General features: G+C 39.2%; 1 protein-coding gene across 7 annotated transcripts; it reads left to right on the top strand.

The window, feature by feature from the left end:
• The first annotated feature begins 849 nt into the window (after nucleotides 1-849).
• SLC26A2 (solute carrier family 26 member 2) lies at nucleotides 850-24,411 on the top strand. 7 transcript variants are annotated; one of them, XR_006268969.1, is made up of 6 exons: nucleotides 850-1,083; nucleotides 3,025-3,093; nucleotides 13,261-13,440; nucleotides 15,161-15,869; nucleotides 17,349-22,742; nucleotides 23,532-24,411. XR_006268969.1 is itself a non-coding variant. In XM_043464988.1 (6 exons), the coding sequence occupies exons 5-6, from the start codon at nucleotides 15,186-15,188 to the stop codon at nucleotides 18,867-18,869; spliced, it is 2,205 nt and encodes a 734-aa protein (XP_043320923.1). In that variant the 5' UTR covers nucleotides 850-1,083; nucleotides 1,607-1,792; nucleotides 3,025-3,093; nucleotides 13,261-13,440; nucleotides 15,161-15,185; the 3' UTR covers nucleotides 18,870-22,259. The 7 variants fall into 7 exon arrangements, 6 of the variants coding, with proteins under 6 accessions (XP_043320923.1, XP_043320922.1, XP_043320924.1 ...); XM_043464988.1 differs by lacking the exon at nucleotides 23,532-24,411 and adding an exon at nucleotides 1,607-1,792 and having other exon boundaries at nucleotides 17,349-22,259; XM_043464987.1 differs by lacking the exon at nucleotides 23,532-24,411 and adding an exon at nucleotides 1,574-1,792 and having other exon boundaries at nucleotides 17,349-22,259.

Genomic DNA, 24,411 nt, shown 5'->3' with positions numbered 1-24,411 from the left:
TTTGGGGGCATAGGGAGAAATTTGACCTTATCTATGAATGTCAAGGAAAGCCACGGAGGATTTTAAACGAGGACTGGAATTACATTTCATATTTATTTTTATATACTCATTTACATCTTTAAAAGAACCTTTGGGTATTGGTACCTTCGGTGGAGAGGAAGTTAAATTGGGGCAAGAGGCCCTCTTACTTTGTAGCAGACCTTTTCCCACTTAGGGCCTCCATTTTTCTATCAATGGGCTTCCTTGGTGGCTCAGACGGTAAAGAATCTTCCCGCAATGTGAGAGACCTGGGTTCAATCCCTGAGTCGGGAAGCTCACCTGAAGAAGGAAATGGCCACCCATTCCCTTATTCTTTTTTTTTTTCCATGTGTGTTTATCTGTCGTTCCCTTATTCTTGCCTGGGAAATCCCACGGACAGAAGTGCCTGGCGGGCAATAGTCCATGGGGTCTCCAAGAGTCGGACACGAAACTGAGCGACTAGCAGTTTTTTTCTCTATCAGTAAAAGGGGGGGGGGGGGTGCGCCCAAAAGTCGAAGATGAAAAAGATACCCCTATTAAAGGAAGAACAGTTTAAGCTCTCCTTAGAGCATTTCCACGTCTCTTCCGAGAGTGAGTCCTCGCATCACCCCCAACCTTAAGCCGGAGGACCCGTCATCTGCTCACTTTCAACACACTAAATCTCCTTTATAATCAGGAACGCGTGGCATCTTCTGTACAGGACAGCCAATCGCGAGGAGGAAAGCGGCTTGGGGGCGGAACTCTTGCCAATTCTGGCCTCGTCATTGGCTGATAGCCGCGTCGCTCTTTCGCAGTGCCACGTGACTGCGCAAGCTGAATTTTCGCTCTATAGTCGCCTTCCGCACTTCCCGGCCGGTTCCTGCTCACCGCTCGCTTCAGTCCCGCCCGGCCGGGCCACACCTCCTCCTGGGGCCGGGCGATGGGCGGGCAAGGGGACTGGCGGGTTAAAGGGAGGCCGGCCCGGGAGTGGGCTACCTCCGCTTGCGCCACGCTACCGCCTCGGTCCCGCCACAGCGGAGGACGCGCCTTGGAGCCGGATCGCTCGGTGCGGCCGAGACTCGAGAGGTGAGGCGAAGGGAGGGACTGGAGACCGGGGAGAGTGAGATGTTCTGGCCTCCGCGCGGTCAGCTGGCTCCTCTTGGAGTCGTCTTCGCCTGTGTCTCACGTGTGGTGGGAGGACCCCCTCGCCGACGGTCGCTGCGGACAGTAGTGGCTGGGCCGTGAGAGGTGGGCGTGCCTCGGGGTTATTTCCTCTGTCGGCAGGGGCGGAGGCAGGGCCAGCATCGAAGCCCCACATCCCCACCCAGTGAACCCGACCCAGCTTCTGCGCTTGAGGTCTGTTTGTCCTTCACCCCATAGAACGCGCTGGGTGCTCCTCAGCTCGTAGGTAAAGGTGCGGCTCTTCCGCCGAAGTCCTCGTTGTGCCATTTGGAACCCAGATATCTGGGAGCAGGACCGAGAAGATGAGGGCCACCTTCACCACTTTAGATGGGTAAACTGAGCCTTGGGCAGGAGAGAGGACTTGATTATCTTGGTTTTAAAAACTACACACCAGGTTAAGTACAAATCAGACCTCTACTTCTTTGAGACGCATGGACTGAAGTTGAAATCCTTTCGCTGGTGAGACGGAGACACTGAAAGGACACAGAAAGGGACAGAGCCTTGCCGAAAGTCACACAGCAAGTCATTTGCAGAGCTAGGACTTGGACCCAGCTCTTCCAGACTCAAAGGCTATTAGACTGGGCCCCTTCTTTGCGCAGATTGTTGGACTACGGTGAGTTAGAAGCATTCAAGTCTTAAAACTCCTTTCTGGCACTCATTCTAGAAGCTTTTTCCCTCATTCCTAGGGCTCTTTATGTGAAATCCAGAATTAATGTGATAGCAAATAGTGGATTAAACAGAAGTTCTTGTCTTCAAAAGTTGAGTGAATAAGAAATGGAGAGCCAAAGCTGCTGGAGAGAAATAAGTCCTTTTTTTTTTTTCCTCTTCAGTAATCTCAAAGGATGAAGACTAGCAGCTGTCATTTTTTAAGCAAATGCTATGTGCCAGGCACTGTGCTAGGTACTTTACTTGGCTTCGTTTTAAAACAACACTTTAAGTTAGGTAATGTTATCTCCATTTTACAGGTGAGAAATTACTGCTGAGTGAAATGAAGTTTTTCACTTGATGCCATACAGATGTTGAACAGTGAGACTGGGATCTGATTAGAGTTCTTTCTGACTTCAGAACATACCTAATGATTCTTCCGATATGGCCCACAGTCTACTTACTGGCTCAATCACCCAAGGGGCTGTCTTGAATCTCATCCCTGGGTTTGTCTGAGAATCTGCATCTTAACAGATCTCCATGTTGGGTATCATTGTAATATAATTTGCTGCCTCCTGGAGGAAAATCTAGAGATGATGTATTGGGATTTGACAAGATCTAAATTAGATTCACTAGGGGTCGTTTTGAGCATTGACGTTACTTTTAATGGGTATAAACTGTCAGATAGATGCTTGCCAAACTAATTTCTTGACACAAACTTGGTTATGGTGTATGAGGGTGGAGGGGGAAGAGTAATTCCCTTTTCTCCACCAACATAGCTCTTAAACTGTTATTCATCCATTTGCTTAACAAATATTTGTTAAGCTCTTATTAGGTGCTGTACATGTTTCAAGGTACAGGGGATACAGTTGCAAACTGCATTAATTATTAAAATTAATAATAGACTCAGAAATGAGTTTGAGTAGTTGGCCACAAAATTACTGCTCTGAACTAGCTCCTAAGACCTCTGAGCAAGGAAACAAATTTGGGGGCCGTGTGGTATTTTGGAAGAGAGCTAAGCTTGGAAATTGGAAAATGAGGATTGAGAATCTGGTTCTACCAGTTGAACAAGTGACTAAACTGATTTTTCTCATACTGGAGAATAGGAATTCGTACTCTGTTTTCAGATTTACTGAGAAGGCAAGTGGAAGAAGTTGATGAAATCTTACTAAATTTTTATTAAAAAATTTTTTTTCTTAGGTGAAGATTTTTTGAAAGCAGTGAAGTGCTGTGCAAGGAACTATTTAATTATTTTACCAAGGTTTTACAGTAAGTTATTTTCCTCTTGGGTATTTTATTATTTTGTCTTACACTGGACTTTATAAGAGAAACAATATATCATAGTGCTTATCCTACTGATATAAGCCCTGTGGTGGTGGTGGTTTTTGTATCACAGACATTAATGGACATTGTCAATCATTTGTGATAACTGAGAAGTAGGGAATTTTAAAAAATTATTTATTTCTTGAAGTTTGGCTGTGCTGGGTCTTCGTTGCTGCTCAGGCTTTTCTCTAGTTGTGGCGAGCAGGGGCTTTTCTCTAGTTGTGGTGCTTGGGCTTCTCATTGCAGTGATTTCTCTTATTAAGGAGCACGGACTCTAAGCACAGGCTTCATAGTTGGGGCGCACAGGCTTAGTTGCTTGGAGGCATGTGGGATCTTCCTGGATCAGGGATCAAACCCACATCTCCTGCATTGGCAGGCAAACATCTTTACCACTGAGCCACCAGGGAAGCCCCAGGAGGGTTTTTTAAAATTATTTATTTATTTTTTAAAATTTTTGACTGCTCTGGGTCTTGGTTGCTTTGCACTGGCTTTCTTTAGTGGCGGTAAGCAGAGGCTACTCATTGCAGTGGCTTTTCTTCTTGCGGAGCACAGGCTCTAGGCACATGGGCTTCATTAGTTGTGGCACACGGGGTTACCTCCATATGTGGAATCTTCCCAGACCAGGGATCAAACCCATCTTCCCTGCATTAGCAGGCAAATTCTTATCCACTGTGCTATCAAGGAAGTCCAGGAATTTTTTCTTTTTGTCTTTACTATATTTACTTGGAACTACACCTGTTTCTTCATTTCAATAATCATAAATCTGTAGCCATACATAGCAAGTTGGAGGCATTGTGTTAGATTCTGGGTATGTAGACACTAGGATGACTTGGTGTCTGTCCTGAAATGGTACTCATGTTTGAGAGACATGTAAACTTGAGCGACTTGAGTGCTAAATGTCATGTCATTTGTTGGAGAAACATAGCCTGTGAAATTTCAGCCCCCTTCTTCTATGGCATTTGAGGTGGGACTTAAAAGATTAGAAAAAGGACCAAGACAGATGGAGAGAGAAGGGAAAGGCATCCCAGACTAAGGAATGACATGAGCAAGGGCCCCAAAGGACAAAGACTGCTTCGTATTTTCATGGACTGGTGATTGGAACACTGGTGCATGAAAAGAAGCAAGAGAAAGGGAGCTGCAGGCTTATTCACAGAAGACTAAAGTTATTTGACTATATTCAAAGAGGTAGAGAGTTATTGCAGATTTTTGGAGAGTGTATCCAAATGATTTGATGTCATGTTGTTAATGAATACTTTTGAAGAAGAGGCAGCATGGGATGGTGGTTAAAAACATTGGTTCTATTCAGTGTTAAGGCTGAAATGTGTCTGCAACTTTCAAATAGTTGAGAGAAAAATCACCAAACAAACCAACTGGTATGTGTAAAGAGTGCAAAAGTAGTACAGATATAGCAAAACATTAACAATTGGTAAATTGTTAAATGGGTGAGTTATGAATAACCAGTGTTCCATGTATCATTCTTTCAACTTCTCTGAATATTTGAAAGGTTTCAAAATAAGCCATTCAGAGACAGAGAGTAGATTTGAATCAGACAGGTCTTGATTCTCATCATGATTCTACTGCTTAAAAGCTGTGTGAGTACTGGAAAATTATTTCCAAACAACACAGTCCACACCTATTCCAGCCCAGTTTAACTGAGATTTTCCACTTAGGAAAAGAGACTTTTTGTTCACATTAATATTAGGTTAATGTTAAGACTTCTCAAGTTTTCCACAAACTTTAGATTGAGGTTATTTTATATAGTAACTGTTTATATCCCTTTCTCTGTCTTTTTTTTCTTTCTTTTTTTTGCCTGTGACGACATGGCATGTGGGATATTAGTTCGCTGACCAGGGATTAAACCCACATCCCCTGCATTGGATGCATGGAGTCTTTTTTTTTTTTTTTAAGCTTTTATTTATTTATTTCCATTTATTTTTATTAGTTGGAGGCAAGTTACAATATTGTAGTGGTTTTTGCCATACATTAACATGAATCAGCCTGGATGCATGGAGTCTTAACTGCTGGACAACCAGAGAAGTCCACCCTTCTCTGTCTTCTTTTGAATTATTTAGTATTTTCTGTGATTCCATTTTATCTCCATTGTTTATTAGCCTTAACTTTTTGTTATTAAAAAAAAACACAAAACTTTTTGTTATTAATGGGATTGCTTTAGAGTTTATAGCATCTGTAACTATTACAGTTTGCCTTCAAGTGATATAATATCATTTCATGTATAGTGTAAGATGCAATTCTATGCTCGCTCCTGGTTTTGTGTATATTAAAATATATATAGCATAACATTGGCCATATTAACCATTTTAAATGTTCAGTAGCATTAAGTATATAAGTGGAATTATATAATGTTTGTCCTTTTGTGTCTGGCTTCTTTCACTCATCTGTGCTGTAGATGAAGAGTATCTGAACTTTATTTCTTTTAATTGGCTAAGTAATGTTTCATTGTGTGGCCTAGACCATAGTTTTTTTTCCATTCATCTATTGACAGATACTTGGGTTATTTCTGCCTTTTGACTATTGTGACTAACACTGTTGTGAACATTTGTGTACAGATGTTTGGTCCCTGTTTTTAGTTCTTTGGGGGATATACCTAGGAGTGGAATTGTTGGGTTATATAGTAATTCTGTGTAACTCTTTGAGGAACTACCAAACTTTTTCTGCAGTGTTTCTACCATTTTACATTCCTAATGCAGTGCATCAGTTATGTTTCAAAGTTAAAAATTATTTTTGAATAAAACTTTTTTGTTAAAATAACTTTCAAAAATAAAAACGAATCTATCCATCAACAGAAATCTTAGTACATGCATCTTGGGTGCCTAGTTCTATGCAAGGTATTGTGAGAGTTCACAAAATGCATAAAGTAGCTCTTTGAATAATTTTTAATCTAGTTGAAAAGATAAAATGTATATTCAGCAGACATTTATTGAACATCCGAACGGTGAGAATTCAGAGAAAAATGAGATTCTGTTTATGTGCTGATGATCTATGTTCTCTCCCCCTCCTCATTTATTTTTTTCAATTTTGGCTTCTCTCCTATGCTTGACACCCCCAAATTTCTTTTTTCTTTTTTTTTTTGCCACACCATGCAGCATGCATGATCTTAGTTCCCTGACCAGGGATCAAATGCATGACCCCTGTAGTGGAAGGCCAGAGTCCTAACCACTGAACCACCAGGAAAGTCCCCAAAATGCCCATTCCTAATTGCTTACTGGATATTCTCATTTGGATATCTAAAAATCTCAAACCTATGAAATATAAGGCAACCTTTTTGTTACTTCCTATCTTTCCATTCTCTCCTCCATAGTCCCGTGCACTATCCTTTTATGTAGTCCCCCTCAGAATTCATCTTAGATGTGTCCATTTCGTACAAGCATCATCTTTTGTCTAGCTGCACCTCTGAAATATCAAACCTTCCCTGCACTGTCTTGGAGTTTATGTCTTTGTCCGTCATAGCTTACAGGATGAAGTCCAGGCTTCTTGGGATTACATAAGGATCTGTCTTGCACTCCAGTCTTACCTTCTGCAGTTTCACTCCAGAAATCTGGCAATCTAGGTGACTTTTTCCTGGGTCTTGGATTTTTCTGGGACCTCCCACTTGCCTGAGTTTCTTTTCTTTTCTTACTTACTTTGCAACTTCCTCACACTGGCCTATAGCCTATTCTCTACTCTCAGACTATGGCAAACCTCTGTTATGGCACTTAGAGTGTTATAGTTTATCTGTTTATAAATCTGTCTTAACCCACTGATTGTGGGTGGAAACTGGGTTTCTTATTCATTTTCATATGAATTTACTGATCTCCTACTATGTGCTAAGCATTGTTCTTACTGGGGATACAGTAGATATGAGAAAGACTATAAATAATATTTTTTAAAAGTATAAATGCACAATATAATTTCAAAAGTATATGAAAGTGCTGTGAAGAAAATAAAACCAGATAAGGATTTTTGATAGGAGTGGCAATATTATTTGTTATGGTCAAGGAAGGCCATTGTATGGAAATGATATATAAGCTGAGGCCTGAAGAATGAGAAAAGGCCTGCCAGATCTGAGTGTGTTTGTTCCAGGCAGAGGAGTTGAGCAAGTGCAGAGACCTTAAGAAGGGAATCAACTTGGCATGTATTTAGCATGTTCCAGTAACAGCAAGAAGACCAGTAGGAAATGAGGATGGAGACTTGGACAGGGTTTAGATATTATTAGCTGTTGGAGTAGCCCAGTTGAGATCTGATGGTGGAGGGAAGTAAGAAGTGACTGGATTCCAGATACTTTGGACAGTGGGGAGAGGATGGATATATTTAAGGTAGAGCAGATTGGGGGGTGGGGGGAGGGGTATGTGGGGGGGTTAAGCAAAAGCAAAATTGACCCTTGGATTTGTAGTCTAGGTTCTGATGCACTGTGTCTAGCACGTGGTTAGCTAAGAGTAGATGGGGAGACCAGTACTCAGTCTCTAGGAGCTCACATAGAAAGTTAACCAGTCCATCCTTGGAAGGCTTGTTGACACTTAGGAACGTTTGTGGAGTAAGCAGGGGTTGCAGGCCCACAGAACAAAGATAGGTCTAAATTTTCATCTCATAGTGTTTGAACTTCTTAGTCTGTGTCCTGGATCAGTGGCCTGGGCTGAGCTGAGCCATCCTGGTTGCAGGCACCTGTGGATGGGATGGAGCTGGATACAGAAGCTTTAGCTCATCCTTTTAGCTTCTCGGGCTGCACAACGTCATGATCTTCCCTGAACTTATCTGACAACAGTGAGCTACAGGATCAGATGGAACTGTGTAAATGGAGACTCTGTCTTGGTTTTACCTCTTTATGGTTTAGTTTTTTTGTTTTTAAATAATCTTAAAACTAATTTTTATTCATAAAGGGCAGAAAAGTAAAATACTAATTACTTAGTTGAAAAAGAATTAAACCGCATAACAGACCAGAAGATGTAATGAGATAATAGATAATGATTATCAAATGAGTGATACAGTAAGTGATTTTCTCAAAAACCTTCAGGGCTCGCGCACTACCTGCCCGGGAAAGTCTCCCTCTCTTCCCTGGCGTTCCAAGGCCGCACAGTACCTTTACCGCTTTCTCTTTCACTGATCTTCCATGTGCACCTGGTGCTTTAAACAATTCATACTAATTTCTCATTCTTTCCCTCCAACCCCAGAACTATTGCTGTTTGTGTTTTCTTCTCCCTCATCCATTTTCCAAGTCTTCATTCTTTCATCTCTGACCCAGACTTCAGAGCCCAGGTAGGTATGTTGTTCCCTTGAAGCCTGGCTAAACTGTTTATCTCTTGCAGATTTCTTCCCTGCTTAGATGCTCTGATCATAGTAGTTGGCAGCTTCGAGTTTATTTAACAGTGAGTTGTCTAATATACAGTTAGAGAATATACAGTTAGAGTCTAAAGTACAGTAGAGCAAAGCATGAATATGGAACCATTATGCTTCAGAGGGAGACTTTACCAATCTCTGAAGACTATTGCCTTCCAAAAAGGCATTTCAATTTCACAAATTGCAAAACTGTCTTATATACACTATTGGTTAAAATATGCTATAATTACTAACCAAAAAGTAGACATTGTTTCTCTTATATCTGCAAAATTCCAAAAAGAAGTTGGCCGACTGCTGTCAGGCTTACATAGAAGGGATGTCCTCTCTTTTAGTTCAGCGCTCTTTGTTGTTGTTCAGTTGTTCAGTGGTGTCTATGAGATCCCATGGACTGCAGCACACCAGGCTTGCCTGTCCTTCACTGTCTCCCAGAGTTTGCTCAGATTCATGTCCATTGAGTCTGTGATGCCATCCAGCTGTCTCATCCTCTGTTGCCTCCTCCTCCTCCTGTCCTCAGTCTTTCCCAGAATCAGTAATTCACACGGAAAACAGTGCCAGTGCTGCTGTTTGATCACCAGGAAAAGAGAACTAAGTGGTCACAACTTCATGTGCCTGATCAAAGAAGAAAGTACAGAAATGTTCTTTCTGTGTTGCCTGAACTGCCATTATACTTTAATATATGAATGTGTAAATGTATTTTTCAAATATTTTGTTGGTTATTTTTCTCCAGTCCCTGCAAGATAGTGTGAAAGGTTCAGCGTTTTCCTCCTGAGCCTTTTTTATCTCTCACTCTCAAACATCAATGTTGATAAAGGGAGAGACTACCCTGTATGATACAGGAGAATTCTATTTTATTGAATTTCATGGAATATATAGTAGGTATTTCAACTTTTTAAACATGGGGGTCTGGCTATCAACTATATTTCAAGGATAAATACTATAACTTCTTAATTTTCATGAAGCAGTTGGTGAATACTATAATTAAGCGGTAACAGGCTTGAGGGAATGAGAGGATTTTTGTGCAAAAAAAAGGATACTTGAAAAATGTGTTCCAAAGTAGATATTCCCACCTGAAAATAAATACTGCTTTGCATCCTACCTTTTCTGTATTTCAGTTATTTATTTAGCAAATATTTTCATTCCTGTTTTGGAAAGCATATACTTGGACACAGTAGGGGATACAGAGATGAACCAGAATGGAACTTGCTCTTAAGGAGCTTAATTCATACGGAGGTCATACCTACAATTTAGTTTAAGATAATTTTTAATAGTAGTAGTTTTGTTTTGGGATTTTAAAATAGGCTTGAAAAAGGGAAAAACATAGTTTTTGAGAAGGGTTCTAGAGGGTGACTAGGATCAGTAAAAGACTATAGATAGTTTTTGGATTTAAACTGATGACTAAATCAGTTCCACTTCTAGTGCTTGTGAGTGAATACCTGTTTTATCTCCACCTAAGTTTTTGAGAGCTGGAGATGGAAAAGGACCAAGGCCATGAACACAGAGAAAGGAGAGTTGGACACAAGTTTGTTGTTGTCAGTGCTAGGTCATTTTGGGTAGCAGGTAGGTGAAACTGGGATCTATAGGGCACCTGAATTTCAAAGTGTTTAGAGATAAGTGAAGTTAAAGAAAGCTAATTAGTGATATGGGTAGTAACATGCTCAAAAAAGAGCTATTCTTAGAGTCTTAAAATCTGGATTTTATTATCTGGCTAAGTTACTTACAAGCTACATGAATTACTAAATTGAGTAAGTCATTTCACTTTATTATAATCTGTATCTTTATATTTAAAGTGGGTTTCTTTTCTTTTTTTATTTATTTAATTAATTAATTTATTTTTTCAGTGGGTTTTGTCATACATTGACATGAATCAGCAATAGATTTACACGTATTCCCCATCCCGATCCCCCCTCCCACCTCCCTCTCCACCCGATTCCTCTGGGTCTTCCCAGTGCACCAGGTTTGAGCACTTGTCTCATGCATCCCACCTGGGCTGGTGACCTGTTTCACCATAGATAATATACATGCTGTTCTTTCACAACATCCCACCCTCACCTTCTCCCACAGAGTTCAAAAGTGTGTTCTGTACTTCTGTGTCTCTTTTTCTGTTTTGCATATAGGGTTGTCGTTACCATCTTTCTAAATTCCATATATATGTGTTAGTATGCTGTAATGTTCTTTATCTTTCTGCCTTACTTCACTCTGTATAAGGGGCTCCAGTTTCATCCATCTCATTAGGACTGGTTCAAATGAATTCTTTTTGACGGCTGAGTAAAATTCCATGGTGTATATGTACCACAGCTTCTTTATCCATTCATCTGCTGATGGGCATCTAGGTTGCTTCCATGTCCTGGCTATTATAAACAGTGCTGCGATGAACATTGGGGTGCACGTGTCTCTTTCAGATCTGGTTTCCTCAGTGTGTATGCCCAGGAGTGGGATTGCTGGGTCATATGGCAGTTCTATTTCCAGTTTTTTAAGGAATCTCCACACTGTTCTCCATAGTGGCTGTACTAGTTTGCATTCCCACCAACAGTGTAAGAGGGTTCCCTTTTCTCCACACCCTCTCCAGCATTTATTGCTTGTAGACTTTTGGATGGCAGCCATCCTGACTGGCGTGTAATGGTACCTCATTGTGGTTTTGATTTGCATTTCTCTGATAATGAGTGATGTTGAGCATCTTTTCATGTGTTTGTTAGCCATCTGTATGTCTTCTTTGGAGAAATGTCTGTTTAGTTCTTTGGCCCATTTTTTGATTGGGTCATTTATTTTTCTGGAATTGAGCTCAGGAGTTGCTTGTATATTTTTGAGATTAATCCTTTGTCTGTTTCTTCATTTGCTATTATTTTCTCCCAATCTGAGGGCTGTCTTTTCACCTTACTTATAGTTTCCTTTGTAGTGCAAAAGCTTTTAAGTTTCATTAGGTCCCATTTGTTTAGTTTTGCTTTTATTTCCAATATTCTGGGAGGTGGGTCATAGAGGATCTTGCTGTGATTTATGTCGGAGAGTGTTTTGCCTATGTTCTCCTCTAGGAGTTTTATAGTTTCTGGTCTTACATTTAGATCTTTAATCCATTTTGAGTTTATTTTTGTGTATGGTGTTAGAAAGTGTTCTAGTTTCATTCTTTTACAAGTGGTTGACCAGTTTTCCCAGCACCACTTGTTAAAGAGGTTGTCTTTTTTCCATTGTATATCCTTGCCTCCTTTGTCAAAGATAAGGTGTCCATAGGTTCCGTGGATTTATCTCTGGGCTTTCTATTCTGTTCCATTGATCTATATTTCTGTCTTTGTGCCAGTACCATACTGTCTTGATGACTGTGGCTTTGTAGTATAGTCTGAAGTCAGGCAGGTTGATTCCTCCAGTTCCATTCTTCTTTCTCAAGATTATAAAGTGGGTTTCTTATAGACAGCATGTAATTGGGTCTTTTTAAATCTTACCTGGCAATCTGTTTAATTGGTATGTTTAGACTGTTCACACTAAATCACACTTAATGTGATTTTTTATATGTCTGAATAAAATTCTACCATCTTGCTAGCTATTTTCAATGTGTTCTATCTGTTTTGGGTCTCATTTTTCATTTGGGTTAATTGAGAATTTTTTACAATTCTACGTTATCTCCACAAGTAGCTTATTATTTATATCTTAAAAAATTTAGTGGGTACCCTTGAGTTTACAGTATACATCTTTCATAGTATTGTACTACTTCATATATAGTACAAGATCTTAGAATCCTTAATTCTGCCTACCGTAATTTGTACTGTTACACTTTTTATTTTGCATGTGCTGTAAACAAAATGCATTTCTATTTTTGCTTTAGGCAGTTATCTTTTAGAGCAATTAAAGAGTTTTAATTAAAGAATAAATTTTATTTTCATTTGTTCCATTTCCTAGACTTTATTTCTTTGTTGTGTATTTCTTTGTTGTGTCTTGTGCACACCTGAGTTTTTGTCTGGTGTGTGTGTGTAGTAGTAGTGGTAGTGCTGGTCTGCTGGCAATAAATTCTCTTCGTGTTTGTCTGAGAAAGTTTTTATTTCTTCTTCATCCTTCAAAAAATGTTTTTTTCTGGGTTAACAGTTATATTTCTGTGATAAAAGTATCACTCCATCTTCTGGCTTATATGGTTTCCAAAAAGAAGTCTGCTATAACTCATATCTTTGTTCCTATATATTTAGCATGTTTTTTTTTCCCCCTTCCTTTGGCTGTCTTCAGAATTTTATCTTTATCTTTGTTTTCAGCAGTTTGAATACAATCTGTGTAGGTGTGTGGTGCAATGTTGTTTGGTTTCATTTTATATTTGTCCTTCTTAGTATCCTCTGAGATTCTTGGATCTACAGTTTGGTGTCTGTCACTAATTTTGGAAAATTCTTGACTATTATGTCTTCAAATATTCCTTCTACCCACTCTATGTCTTCCCCTTTTGAGATTCTAATTACGCATAAATTTGATAATTTAACACACCCCACCACTTTTGAATGTTCTCTTATTGTTTTTGATTTTTTTTAAATTCTGTTTTTCTCTGTTTAGTTTGGGTAACTTCTATCAACCTATCTTCAATTTCATCAATTCTTTCTTTGGCTTTGTCAGGTCGGATGGTCCTGTCAGAGGCATTCATTATCTCTGTTACTGTGTTTCTCACTTTTCGTATTTCATCTCAGTTCTTCCTTACAGTTTCCATCACTCTGTCACACTTTCCAGTATTAATTTTTACCTTTTCCTTTCCAGCTAGCTGTTATATAGGGCAAGATTTGAATTTTATTAGTTTTTCTTATGCCTCTTTTGCATACCTAGGTTTGGAAAAGCCTTTTGACTCAGAAATCACTAAGAAGTATTCCAAAATAGAATGACATAAAGAATGCACTCAAGCAAGCTTGGCCTGAAAGTAGAAGGTGAGAAGAAAGTTATGGACCAGTTGCATTGAGGAATGAAGAGCTGCTGTGTGTTTTCATCAGTCTGATTGACTTGCTCAGGGTAAGTAGTCATCTAATTCTGTTCTTTCCTTCCTTGTTTATTTAACAAGACCATCAGTGTAACTGTTATTTTACTCTTGTTCAGTGGGATGACCAGCTGCAGTCCTTTTATCCTAAACAAAATTAATGTGGGTTGCTTTTACAAATACTATGTGCTTGTATGGGTCATGGGTCCTGGATTATGACTTCTTGGCAATATTAGGCTTATGGCACCTCACAAGGGCCTATCTTTCTGTCAGTTCTGAAATGGGAAACTCCCTGAGTCCTTTATTTAATATTATTTCACCTCTTATTGGCCACACTCATAAATTTGTTTATTCATTTATTCTTTCCTTCATTGAAACATTTTGTAAGCCTGCTGTCTCACAGTTACTGTACATTGTTGATGATTACAAAGATGAACAAGATATCCTTTCCCCCAGGAGCTGGGGAGACTCTTAATATAAGAGTGTGGTTAGTACTGTAGTGCAGGTGTGAAGTGCCGGTTGATTAAGATTCATTTGGACTGAGGAAGATTGGTCAGTGCTTTGAAGAAGAGAAGGAATTTTTAACTGGGTTTTTTTAATGGTTAGGATCTTGATAGGCAAGAGTTGGATGGCCATTCTAAGCTAAGCAAACAGCTAACACAAAGACACTGGTGAAGTATTTGCCAGTTGACACTCTGTTCCTCTGAAGACCTGTTTCTTTTTCCTTCTCTTTTACTACAAGACTTATTTTTTGTTGTTGTTGTCCCTCCTCTCTGTTTACTTGTTTCTACCTTCTTTGTTTTCCTGTAGTCCTTAGGGACAGGTCATGTGGCACTGGTGTTGTGCTTTAGGACCCAGAGATGCGGGGTCACCTGGATCGCCCTCCAGGTTGACATGTTGGGCACCATCATTCCTCCATTCAGCTTATGTTTCACAGTGTGTACTTGGAATAGTAAAGCAAAGCTGTCTTTGCATGTATATAGATCCTGCACACAGGACAGGTGTGACTATACCAAAACAAAGTAGAATGAATAGACCAAAACCTTTCAGAGCATGTATCAGACACTTGCCCCATCAGTCCACCCCATGCTGGTGGTTTGTTTCCTTCAACAGTCCCTTATCACCTTAACTCTCTTCTTTTCTACCAAACTAGAATATGTTCAAAGATCCAAATGCATCCTGTCCTTTTCTTTTTTTTTCAATTTCCCAAAATATTTAAGTTTACTGTGTCACATTTCCCTTCTGTTTATTTTCAACAGTTAGTAGGTTATTTTAAAAGGGCCCCACCTCTTTAAAAAAAAAATCAGTCATCTTCCTTGTTTCAGGGACTGTTGCAGGTAAGGTAGATGTCAAGGTTTGAGACCAGAACCTCTTTTCAGAATTCCTTAGAGTAAAAAAACCTGAAAGTAAGATAGTTAGTAGCAGGTAGAAAGGAGGAGACAGGCTACCCTGATACTGTTTCTGAAGGAAAAAAACTGCGTAAGGTGCCAGCAGAGGTGGAGAAAAATCCTTGATAGTTTATACTTTTGGGAAGCCATGTACTCCATAAATTGTTTGCTTTAACTTGGTTGTTTATGGTCTGATTCTTTTTTCCTGGGTCAAGACAAATGAGGCTCAACTAAGGAGAGTGAACGAAAGATACCTACCCCCAAATTGAACTCGTCTTAACTCTCATGCATGACAAGTAGGACTGTTAAAATATGTGAGTACTGAGAATTACATAATAAGTTAACCCTGCTGTTTTCTCTGGGATAGGAGGTTGAAACATCTATCTCCAGAAATGTCTTTGAAAAATGAAGAGCAAAATGACCTTTCACCCAAGGACTCAGTTAAAGGAAATGACCAGTACAGAGCTCCATCTGGGATCCACCTGGAGCATGAAGAGGAATCACGTAATGACTCCCGGCAGTTTGAGTCCAGTGATCTTTTTAGACACCGTAGGATCTATTTAGAGCCTCAAGAGAAATCAGATAATAACTTCAAGAAGTTTGTTATCAAAAAACTAGAGAAGAGTTGCCAGTGCAATTCAACCAAAGCCAAAAATATCATTTTTGGTTTCCTTCCTGTTTTGCAGTGGCTCCCAAAATATGATCTGAAGAAAAACATTTTAGGAGATGTGATGTCTGGCTTGATTGTGGGCATCTTATTGGTGCCCCAATCCATTGCTTATTCTCTCTTGGCTGGCCAAGAACCTATCTATGGTCTGTACACATCTTTTTTTGCCAGCCTCATTTATTTCATTTTGGGTACCTCCCGTCACATCTCTGTAGGCATTTTTGGAGTACTGTGCCTTATGATTGGTGAAGTAGTTGACCGAGAACTATACATAGCTGGCTATGATACTGTCCATGCTGCTTCAAATGAGAGCTCATTAGTAAACCAGATGTCAGACAAGACATGTGACAGAAGTTGCTATGCAATTATAGTTGGCAGCACTGTAACCTTTGTGGCTGGAGTTTATCAGGTAAGAAACGATGGAATAAGTGACTCTTTCTGGCAAAAGAAATCACTATACGTGAAGTCTCAGTTCTGTCAGGGATCTTAGCAATCATAATAAAGCTATCATTGAGTGCCCAGGATATGGAAGAGGTAGCACCAAAATTTAAACCCTGGTTTGACTCCACAAGTAAGATCAGGCCGCCTCTGTTTTCTCAACTTTAGGCTGCCTTTTAACTAGTGAATGTCAGCCAGCCAGAATTTAATTATTTGGTTGTAAAAATTTAGACCAGAAAGGGACCTCAGACCATCTAGTTCAACTTCTTAATTTTATATATCAAGAACTATCAGATTTGCTTGAAGTTACTTGTGGTTGGTTACTGGCAGAGTCAGCACTAACAGGCAAGAGGGTGACTGGGGGTTGAGAGAGGAAGAGTGCAAGTTTTTTAAACTGTAGGTGACTTCCCCCTTTCTTTTAGAATTGCTGCTCTAGTCAGTGACTCTCACTAAAGTTTGTAGTTTTCTCGGACTGTTGGGGAGGAAACAAGTTGGGGACCTCTATTTCATACTATCAGCCAGGAAAAGAATTAGTAATGAAGTTCTTGGGTCTCCACAGAATCCACTGATCGGCCATTATCATCATGCCTGTGCCTTTTGGCATTCAGGAGTCAGTGCCAGCATTAACCCTCTTCTCTGTTAGAGACATTTAGAACCAACATGGGACGCAGAAGAGTAGCTCACTCTATTAGGTGCCTGGGTAGGAGGGAAGGGAGAAGAGGCTGGTTAACAGAAGAGTTGTGTCCTCAGAGTTCATTTTTGCTTTTTCATTAGTATGCCTCACCAAGAATGAGAAAGGGTACACTAGAATTTTGAGGAAGAATTAATTGGGAAGAAGAAAAAGAAATAAAATATTGTATCTCTGAGGAGGTAGAATTAACATGGGAGGCAGTATGGCATAAGCACATGTACACTGGCTGAAAATCGTTTCTCAGTTTGAAGTTAGATTAAAGAGAGCGCTACAATAATTTTTAAAGTGTGATTCCATTTTGATGTGAATCTAGTTTTTTGTTTTATCAGTTAAAACTTTACTTTCACAGTAATGATATGTGATTTAAAGAAAAATAAATGTTTTTTAAGTTAGAATTTTTCCAGTTTGCATCTTTAGGATCTCTCATAGATCCTTGGGAAACTTTTTCTTTTTCAAAGCAATCTGAACCTTATTCAAGTTTAAGAAACATTGAACAAGAAAGTAGGAATCCTGACTTCTTGTCTGGGCTAGTTAGTAACACTGTGACCTTGGGCAACTTGTTCAGGTCTCTGAGTATCAGTAAAATGAGCCCTCTGTTTGTAAAATGAGGGGATTGATAAATGATTGTGTTTTTGTTTCTAGCTTTGACGTTCTGTGGTGCTCTGGTAGTGTGTCTCCACACAAAGAAATGCTAGGGGAATATAGGATTTATAAGGTCTTCTCCATTTATATTTAACACTTGTATATCCTTTCTTCCAGGTAGCGATGGGCTTCTTTCAAGTGGGCTTTGTTTCAGTCTACCTCTCTGATGCCTTGCTGAGTGGATTTGTCACTGGTGCCTCCTTCACTATTCTTACATCTCAAGTCAAGTACCTCCTTGGACTCAGCCTTCCTCGGAGTAGTGGAGTGGGATCACTCATCACTACTTGGATACATGTATTCAGAAACATTCATAAGACCAATATCTGTGATCTCATCACCAGCCTTTTGTGCCTTCTGGTTCTTCTGCCAACCAAAGAACTCAATGAGCGCTTCAAGTCCAAGCTTAAGGCACCAATTCCTGTTGAACTCTTTGTTGTTGTGGCAGCCACATTAGCCTCTCATTTTGGAAAACTGAATGAGAAATACAGCACCAGTATTGCTGGGTATATTCCCACTGGGTTTATGCCACCCAAAGCACCTGACTGGAACTTAATTCCTAGAGTGGCTGTAGATGCAATAGCTATTGCTATCATTGGGTTTGCTATCACTGTATCACTTTCTGAGATGTTTGCCAAGAAACATGGCTACACAGTCAAAGCTAATCAGGAAATGTACGCTATCGGCTTTTGCAATATCATCCCTTCCTTCTTCCACTGCTTCACTACTAGTGCAGCTCTTGCAAAGACACTGGTGAAGGAATCCACAGGCTGTCAAACTCAGGTTTCTGGTGTGGTGACAGCTCTGGTTCTTCTGTTGGTCCTCTTGGTCATAGCTCCTTTGTTCTTCTCCCTGCAGAAAAGTGTCCTTGGTGTGATAACTATCGTAAATCTCCGGGGAGCCCTACGTAAATTTAAGGATCTGCCCCAGATGTGGAGGATTAGCAGAATGGACACAGTTATCTGGTTTGTTACCATGCTGTCCTCTGCACTGATCAGTACTGAAATAGGCCTGCTTACTGGGGTTTGTTTTTCTATGTTTTGTGTCATCCTCCGCACTCAGAAGCCAAGGACTTCATTGCTTGGCCTGGTGGAAGATTCTGAAGTCTTTGAATCCATGTCTGCCTACAAGAACCTTCAGACCAAGTCAGGCATCAAGATTTTCCGCTTTGTGGCCCCACTCTACTATGTAAACAAAGAATATTTTAAATCTGCTTTATACAAAAAAACTCTCAACCCAGTCTTAGTAAAAGCAGCTCAGAGGAAGGCAGCAAAGAAAAAGATCAAAAGGGAAACAGTAACATTCAGTGGAATCCAGGACGAAGTTTCAGTGCAACTTTCCCATGATCCCTTAGAGTTCCATACAATAGTGATTGACTGTAGTGCAATACAGTTTTTAGATACAGCAGGGATCCATACACTGAAAGAAGTTCGCAGAGATTATGAAGCTATTGGCATCCAGGTTCTGCTGGCTCAATGCAATCCCTCTGTGAGGGACTCCCTGGCCCGGGGAGAGTACTGCAAAAAGGATGAAGAAAACCTTCTTTTTTATAGTGTATATGAAGCAATGACTTTTGCAGAAGACTCTCAGAATCAAAAAGAGAGATATGTTCCCAATGGTCCAAGTTTTTCCAGTGATTGATTGAGGAGGTAGATGGAAGGAAGAATCTCGTCTAGCCAATAGGTTAAAATTTCAAGTGTGTAGCATTTTATACTGTGGAACTGGAAATTGTTGCACACTAGAAATTTTAACCTTTTGGCTAGGCAGAATTCTTCCTTTGAAGTTGATGGCCTTTGTAGATACGCAAAGGCAGCAGAGCTTTTAGTTAAGCAGAATCAAAATAAGAAAATGTGTTTTTAAGTTTTCTCGTAAATATGAGATATTCTTGGAATTAAATAAATATCTGTTGAACTGTAAAGTAGCCCCCAAACTTAATTACCATCCTGTTTTAGGAGATACGCATCTGGACTCTTGCTTCTCCAGGAGGTAAAGGGGTAAAGCTGGCATGTACATAAGAGGTGCTGGAGCCTGTTTGGCATGGCTCTTTGGAGAGAGAGGAGAAAGGAAGTAGGGAAAGAATTTATGTCTTCTCTCGTAACAGCAAGTCAAGAGGCTTCTGGAGTGTAGGGTAGTAATTAGACAAGCTTGTTCTCACTTGAGCTTCTCTAGCCCCTGTCTTTGTTCTCCAGATGGCAGTCAGATCTCTGGCTTTTTACAGGGAAGCATCATTCCTCTCTGGCACAGTCTTATCAGGAGTCTGCTGGCAGAGCAGGTTTGTGAAACCCTACCAGCCAGTCCCACATTACACAGGATGCTCTTGGTGTGATACATGTGATATTTTTAGTCAGCCTTTTTGGTTAGGGTAAGTAGGTGAGAAAAGAGCTCTTCATGCCAGTCAACATAGTGAGAATCCTTCCTGTCTCCTGTGATTCCTGTCTGTCCTTGTTTCTGAGTATTAATCTGCCATTAAGCTCTGTTTTAACTTTCATTTAGTGTGTTTCCCATGGAATCTGTTCTAAACCGCTATGTCTGATTGCCAGTGAGTGACAAGTTTGCCAGACAGAAGGCATGGTGCTGACTTAGCAATTTCATGTAGCCTTTTAAGTGACGTTGAGGCAAACTGTTCCGGACAGATTGCAAAAAAAAGAATGACTGACAACTTCCCTTAAGTTGTTTAAACAGATTCTTCCCTTAATAATTTGTTTATTTAGTAGTGAATTTTTCTTTCCTTCCCTTGTTTAGCGAGAGTCAGCTGGGAATTGACTGTCTTTCTCATATTTGAGAAGCTGCTATTCATTTTTACTCTGTAAGAAAAAAAATTATTGTGACCAATGGAGAAAAATGCACAGAAGTGACAGAATGCTTCCAAAAGAACATCAATAATTGTAGCTGTTTTAGTGAAAACAAAGTAATCTTACTGCTACGCACCCTGTTGATGTATAATAAATGCTGATGACAGTGACTACTTTTCGCTCTTTGGGCCACCTAAAACTATTGTGTAAAAGGATTTAGAAGCATCACATTCATATAACCCAGGTTCTGGGGATGTACTGTTTATCATATCTGGTCACTAGTGTGGTACAAAAATATTTCCTTTGGAAAAGTATGTCCAACATTGAAAGCTTATAGTTCTGTATCTGGACCTTTATGGGTGAGGGAAGAAAACAGATTTTCCAAACTTAGGATTAGGAGACTAGTTTATATGAGACTGAAACGTTTAGCACGCCATTTTAAACAAACAAGATAAAAACTACAAAATTGCAAAATCATCTTTAACCCATTCTCCTACATTCTAAACAGTATGTTTATGAGAAACAAACCCTATGTATAACGCATCTACTGAAGTGGGAGACTTTTAAACATCTTTCTTATTGGCTCCATAAACTGCAGTGTTGGTTTTCTTTTGATAGAGCTCTGCCATCAGTTTACATGAAAAATGCCTTTCTATCATTAAAACAAAGCAGTTTCTCAGGAGCTAGATTTCTCTCCTTGAGGTGATTGACATCACGATTAAATGTAATAGTGTCCTTAGAGTTTTGACATCCTTTTAGAACTTAAGTCTTGAATTGCAGAAATGTTAACTGCTGTTGGTATTTGTGTCTCTTTTGTTTCTTGTTTGTAGCAAATATTTGCTCTGTCTCTCCAGTCTTAGGAATAGGAATAGTAAAATCAAAGTATCTTGGTTGTCATTTGTTTTCAACCCGGTCTTATACCTCACCGGAGCCAAGTTTGAATCCAGATCATGGTAAATACCTAATGCCATGTGACAGAGTACATGTTCATGTTCTCTAATGCCACGTTCAGAGTACATGTAATGAGTACATGTTCAAGATGACTTTATAATTTAGCAAACCCTACCATGGGGAAATTAGAAAAGAGTCCAAAGAATTTAGAAAATCTCTTAAAAGGACAAAATAACAGGCTTTGACCTTTACCTCCCATTTCTGTCCAAAATGTAGATATAAACAATTATGGAACTTTATGCAGTTAGCAGATTCTTGAATTGTGTTCTGGTTTTTCTCCTACCTACCTGAACAAGTAAGAGATCTGCTTTTGAAAGCCATTTGTAAAAATACTGAAGATACACTAGAATTTAATACTTACCTTGTCTGCTTGGTTTGAAATCTGCCTGTACTTTCATGTTAAGATTTTTTGATTGCTGGTATTTAAAGGAATCAAGCCTGAAACCGTAGCCAAAGGAATCTGCTTTCTTGCTCAAAGGTTTGGTTGATTTAGTTGATTAGGTGATATTTTACACACTTCATTGACACAAAAATGTCTTGCTTACTCTGAACTTTACAGTCTTAACTGTATCTGTATTGCTTATTGATGAATGTACAAAATTCTGAATATCTTACAATGGTCATTTAATTGAAATATATGTACACTCTTGATGGTTAAAACTCATACAGCCAGAGTGAGGTAGAGTTCACCTAGAATCAAAGGGTAATATTCAAGAGAGAGGTGAAGGGAATAGACTATTAAAAAGGTGATCTCTGACCAAGCAAGGGAGAAAAGAAGAGGGCCTCAGATGAATAGGATTCAGCCCTGGTTAGCGTCATACATGACTGTCCATAAGCAGGGAGACCAGGATTTAGAGCCACAGCATACTGTGAGAGCAGACTCAGAACTGGATTCTGCTTCTAGAAGGGGAGTGCACAAATTCACTAAAGTGAAAGAGCCGGTAGCCAAGGTTGAGGCCAAAGCCGGGGTTGACCTACTGCAGAGCTCTCGATTGAGTGACTGTAGCCTCTGATAGCAGTAAAACTGACAGATGTCTAATTGACTTTTTTTTTTTTTTCACATTTACTTTATTATTTATTTTTATTTTATTTTATTTTTTATTAGTTGGAGGCTAATTACTTCACAACTAATTGACTTTTTTAAGGAGCAAAATTTGGATAAACTGACATAGCTTTTAAACATCAGTAGACACTGAAACCAAAATTTATTGGTAAATTTATAGCATGGTAAGCGGTGATCTTTAAACTGTGTCAATATATTAGATGAGTTCATCAGACTATCCTAATGCTTATGACCACATTTTAACAAGAAAAGTAATTCCCTGCAGGGGTATTCTGTTAATAATTAGTCACTTAAGAACACTGAGGTGTTAGCCCTGAGCTTAATATAAAAGACTAGGGTTGTAGTGAATTTTTGGGGAACTTAAGTCAGACCTGGAAGTTATGATAAATTCAAGCTCTGTGCTTCTTATTTATGTTCTTAATTGTTTTCCTCTATGTATTCCTATAGATGAGCCATAACATCATTGTAGACAGTACCTCAAATATATCCTGAGGACCTAAGCAGGAGTCCAGGGCCCTGGCCAGATGCTGGAACTTAAATCCAGTACGTGGGCTATATGCTAACTTTTCTAGTAACACATGGCAGCACTTGGAGTTGCTTTATGGAGGGCCTAAGCTGAACCTGGACTGATGTCTGAATGGAAGGCAGGCAACTGAGGCAAACAAGGATGCCCCTGTTCTGCTCAAGGAATGATTGCACAGTGACAAGGTAAGGATCCAGTCGATAGGATTCAGACTTTAATTTTTCTGTTCTTTGATGTTTCTCTTTTTTTCCACTACTATTTTATCTGTTCTGCGACCCCATCCCTGGGATTCTCCAGGCAAGAACACTGGAGTGGGTTGCCATTTCCTTCTCCAATGCATAAAAGTGAAAAGTGAAAGTGAAGTCGCTCAGTCATGTCCGACTCTTCGCAACTCCATGGACTGCAGCCTACCAGGCTCCTACGTCCATGGGATTTTCCAGGCAAGAGTACTGGAGTGGGGTGCCTTTGCCTTCTCCGTTTATCTGTTCTAGTGATGCCTTATTTGAAACGGCTTTAAGAACTGCAAAAGGAAGAAATTAGATCTAGAAAGCTTTTAGGCTATGAACTAATTAGGCTTTTTTTTTTTCTTGTGGAGTAAGGATTTTAGAAATCATGAATGGAATCATTCAAGTGCTAATAACAAGAATGAAAATTATAATGCAGTAGGCCAAAATATTATACCAACTAGTTTATTATTATAGCCTATTATCATTATTAAAGTAAAATACTTTTGAAATACTATATACAATTTTAGGTTTTTAAAAAAGATGTTAGTAACTTTAGAAATGGAGAATTTAAACATAGAAGTGGGGGAAATTTATTTCTATAAGGTAGTTTTTATCTTGACAAGGACTATTTTTTAAACAAGTGTTTTGCACATGAAATTTTAAAGTAAACATGTTAATACAGTTAGGAAAGTAAAATAAGCATATACCAAATAGTAGACTTTTTTCTTGTGTATATTTTTCTCCTAGTGATGTAAAATAGGAAGGAGATACTGAATAATGAAAACTGGAATAATGAAGGACACTATGCCTATATTGGAGCCACCACGTTTATAAATCTACATTGGAACTTTGAATAACCTTTCTTGGACTTGAATTATGACTCTGAAATTGGCCAAATAATTGTAATCTTATTAAAAATACCAATGACAGAATTTCTAACAAAGGGTTTTTACTAGGCAAACAGACAAGCATCCTTAGGCACAAAGGATCTCTAACTGCAGTTTAAAGAAACTTATTTTAGGGAAGTTCTCTTCCCACACCCCAATCCCCATCCCTAAAATAATAAATTACTTGGAATGAAATTGCTCTTGCCTTTTCTTTTTTTTTTTGCTCTTGCCTTTTCAATTCAAATCAGTTGGGGAGTTACTGTTTGAGTTCTGATGCTGCCATGATTCCTCAAATTAGTGTGAACAAACCAACCTATATAAAACGCTACCTTTTTTGGTCTCCTTTTCAGTTTTATATACAAGTCAATATTAGGATTAGAGCTGAATGAACTTAAATTCTCAGTCTTGTCTATTCACTAAAAAAGTATACTGCTTTTTTTTTTTCCAGTTTATTCAAGGCTAATGACTTTTGGGAATGTGTTTTATACCATGTATGTATATCTGTTTAAATTAAAACAAGTGCCTTGATGCTACTCTACATAAGTCATGCTTAATCCTCCATGGATTGAGGATGAGGTATTGATGGATTACAGCCTATTTCAAGAGAGGGGGCAATTGGTTAATAGCAGCTCCTTTTCTTCTGGGATCTGTTTGTGATGTTTATTAATAAGATCCTGTATATGTTGAGATCTCGAGGTGTCATTTCATTTGTCTGCTAATAAATTGTTATGCTAACAAAA

The sequence above is a fragment of the Cervus canadensis genome, chromosome 4 (genome assembly GCF_019320065.1).
Source record: "Cervus canadensis isolate Bull #8, Minnesota chromosome 4, ASM1932006v1, whole genome shotgun sequence".
In the NCBI taxonomy this organism is placed as follows: domain Eukaryota; kingdom Metazoa; phylum Chordata; class Mammalia; order Artiodactyla; family Cervidae; genus Cervus; species Cervus canadensis.
This window is presented reverse-complemented; position numbering and strand designations above follow the sequence as displayed.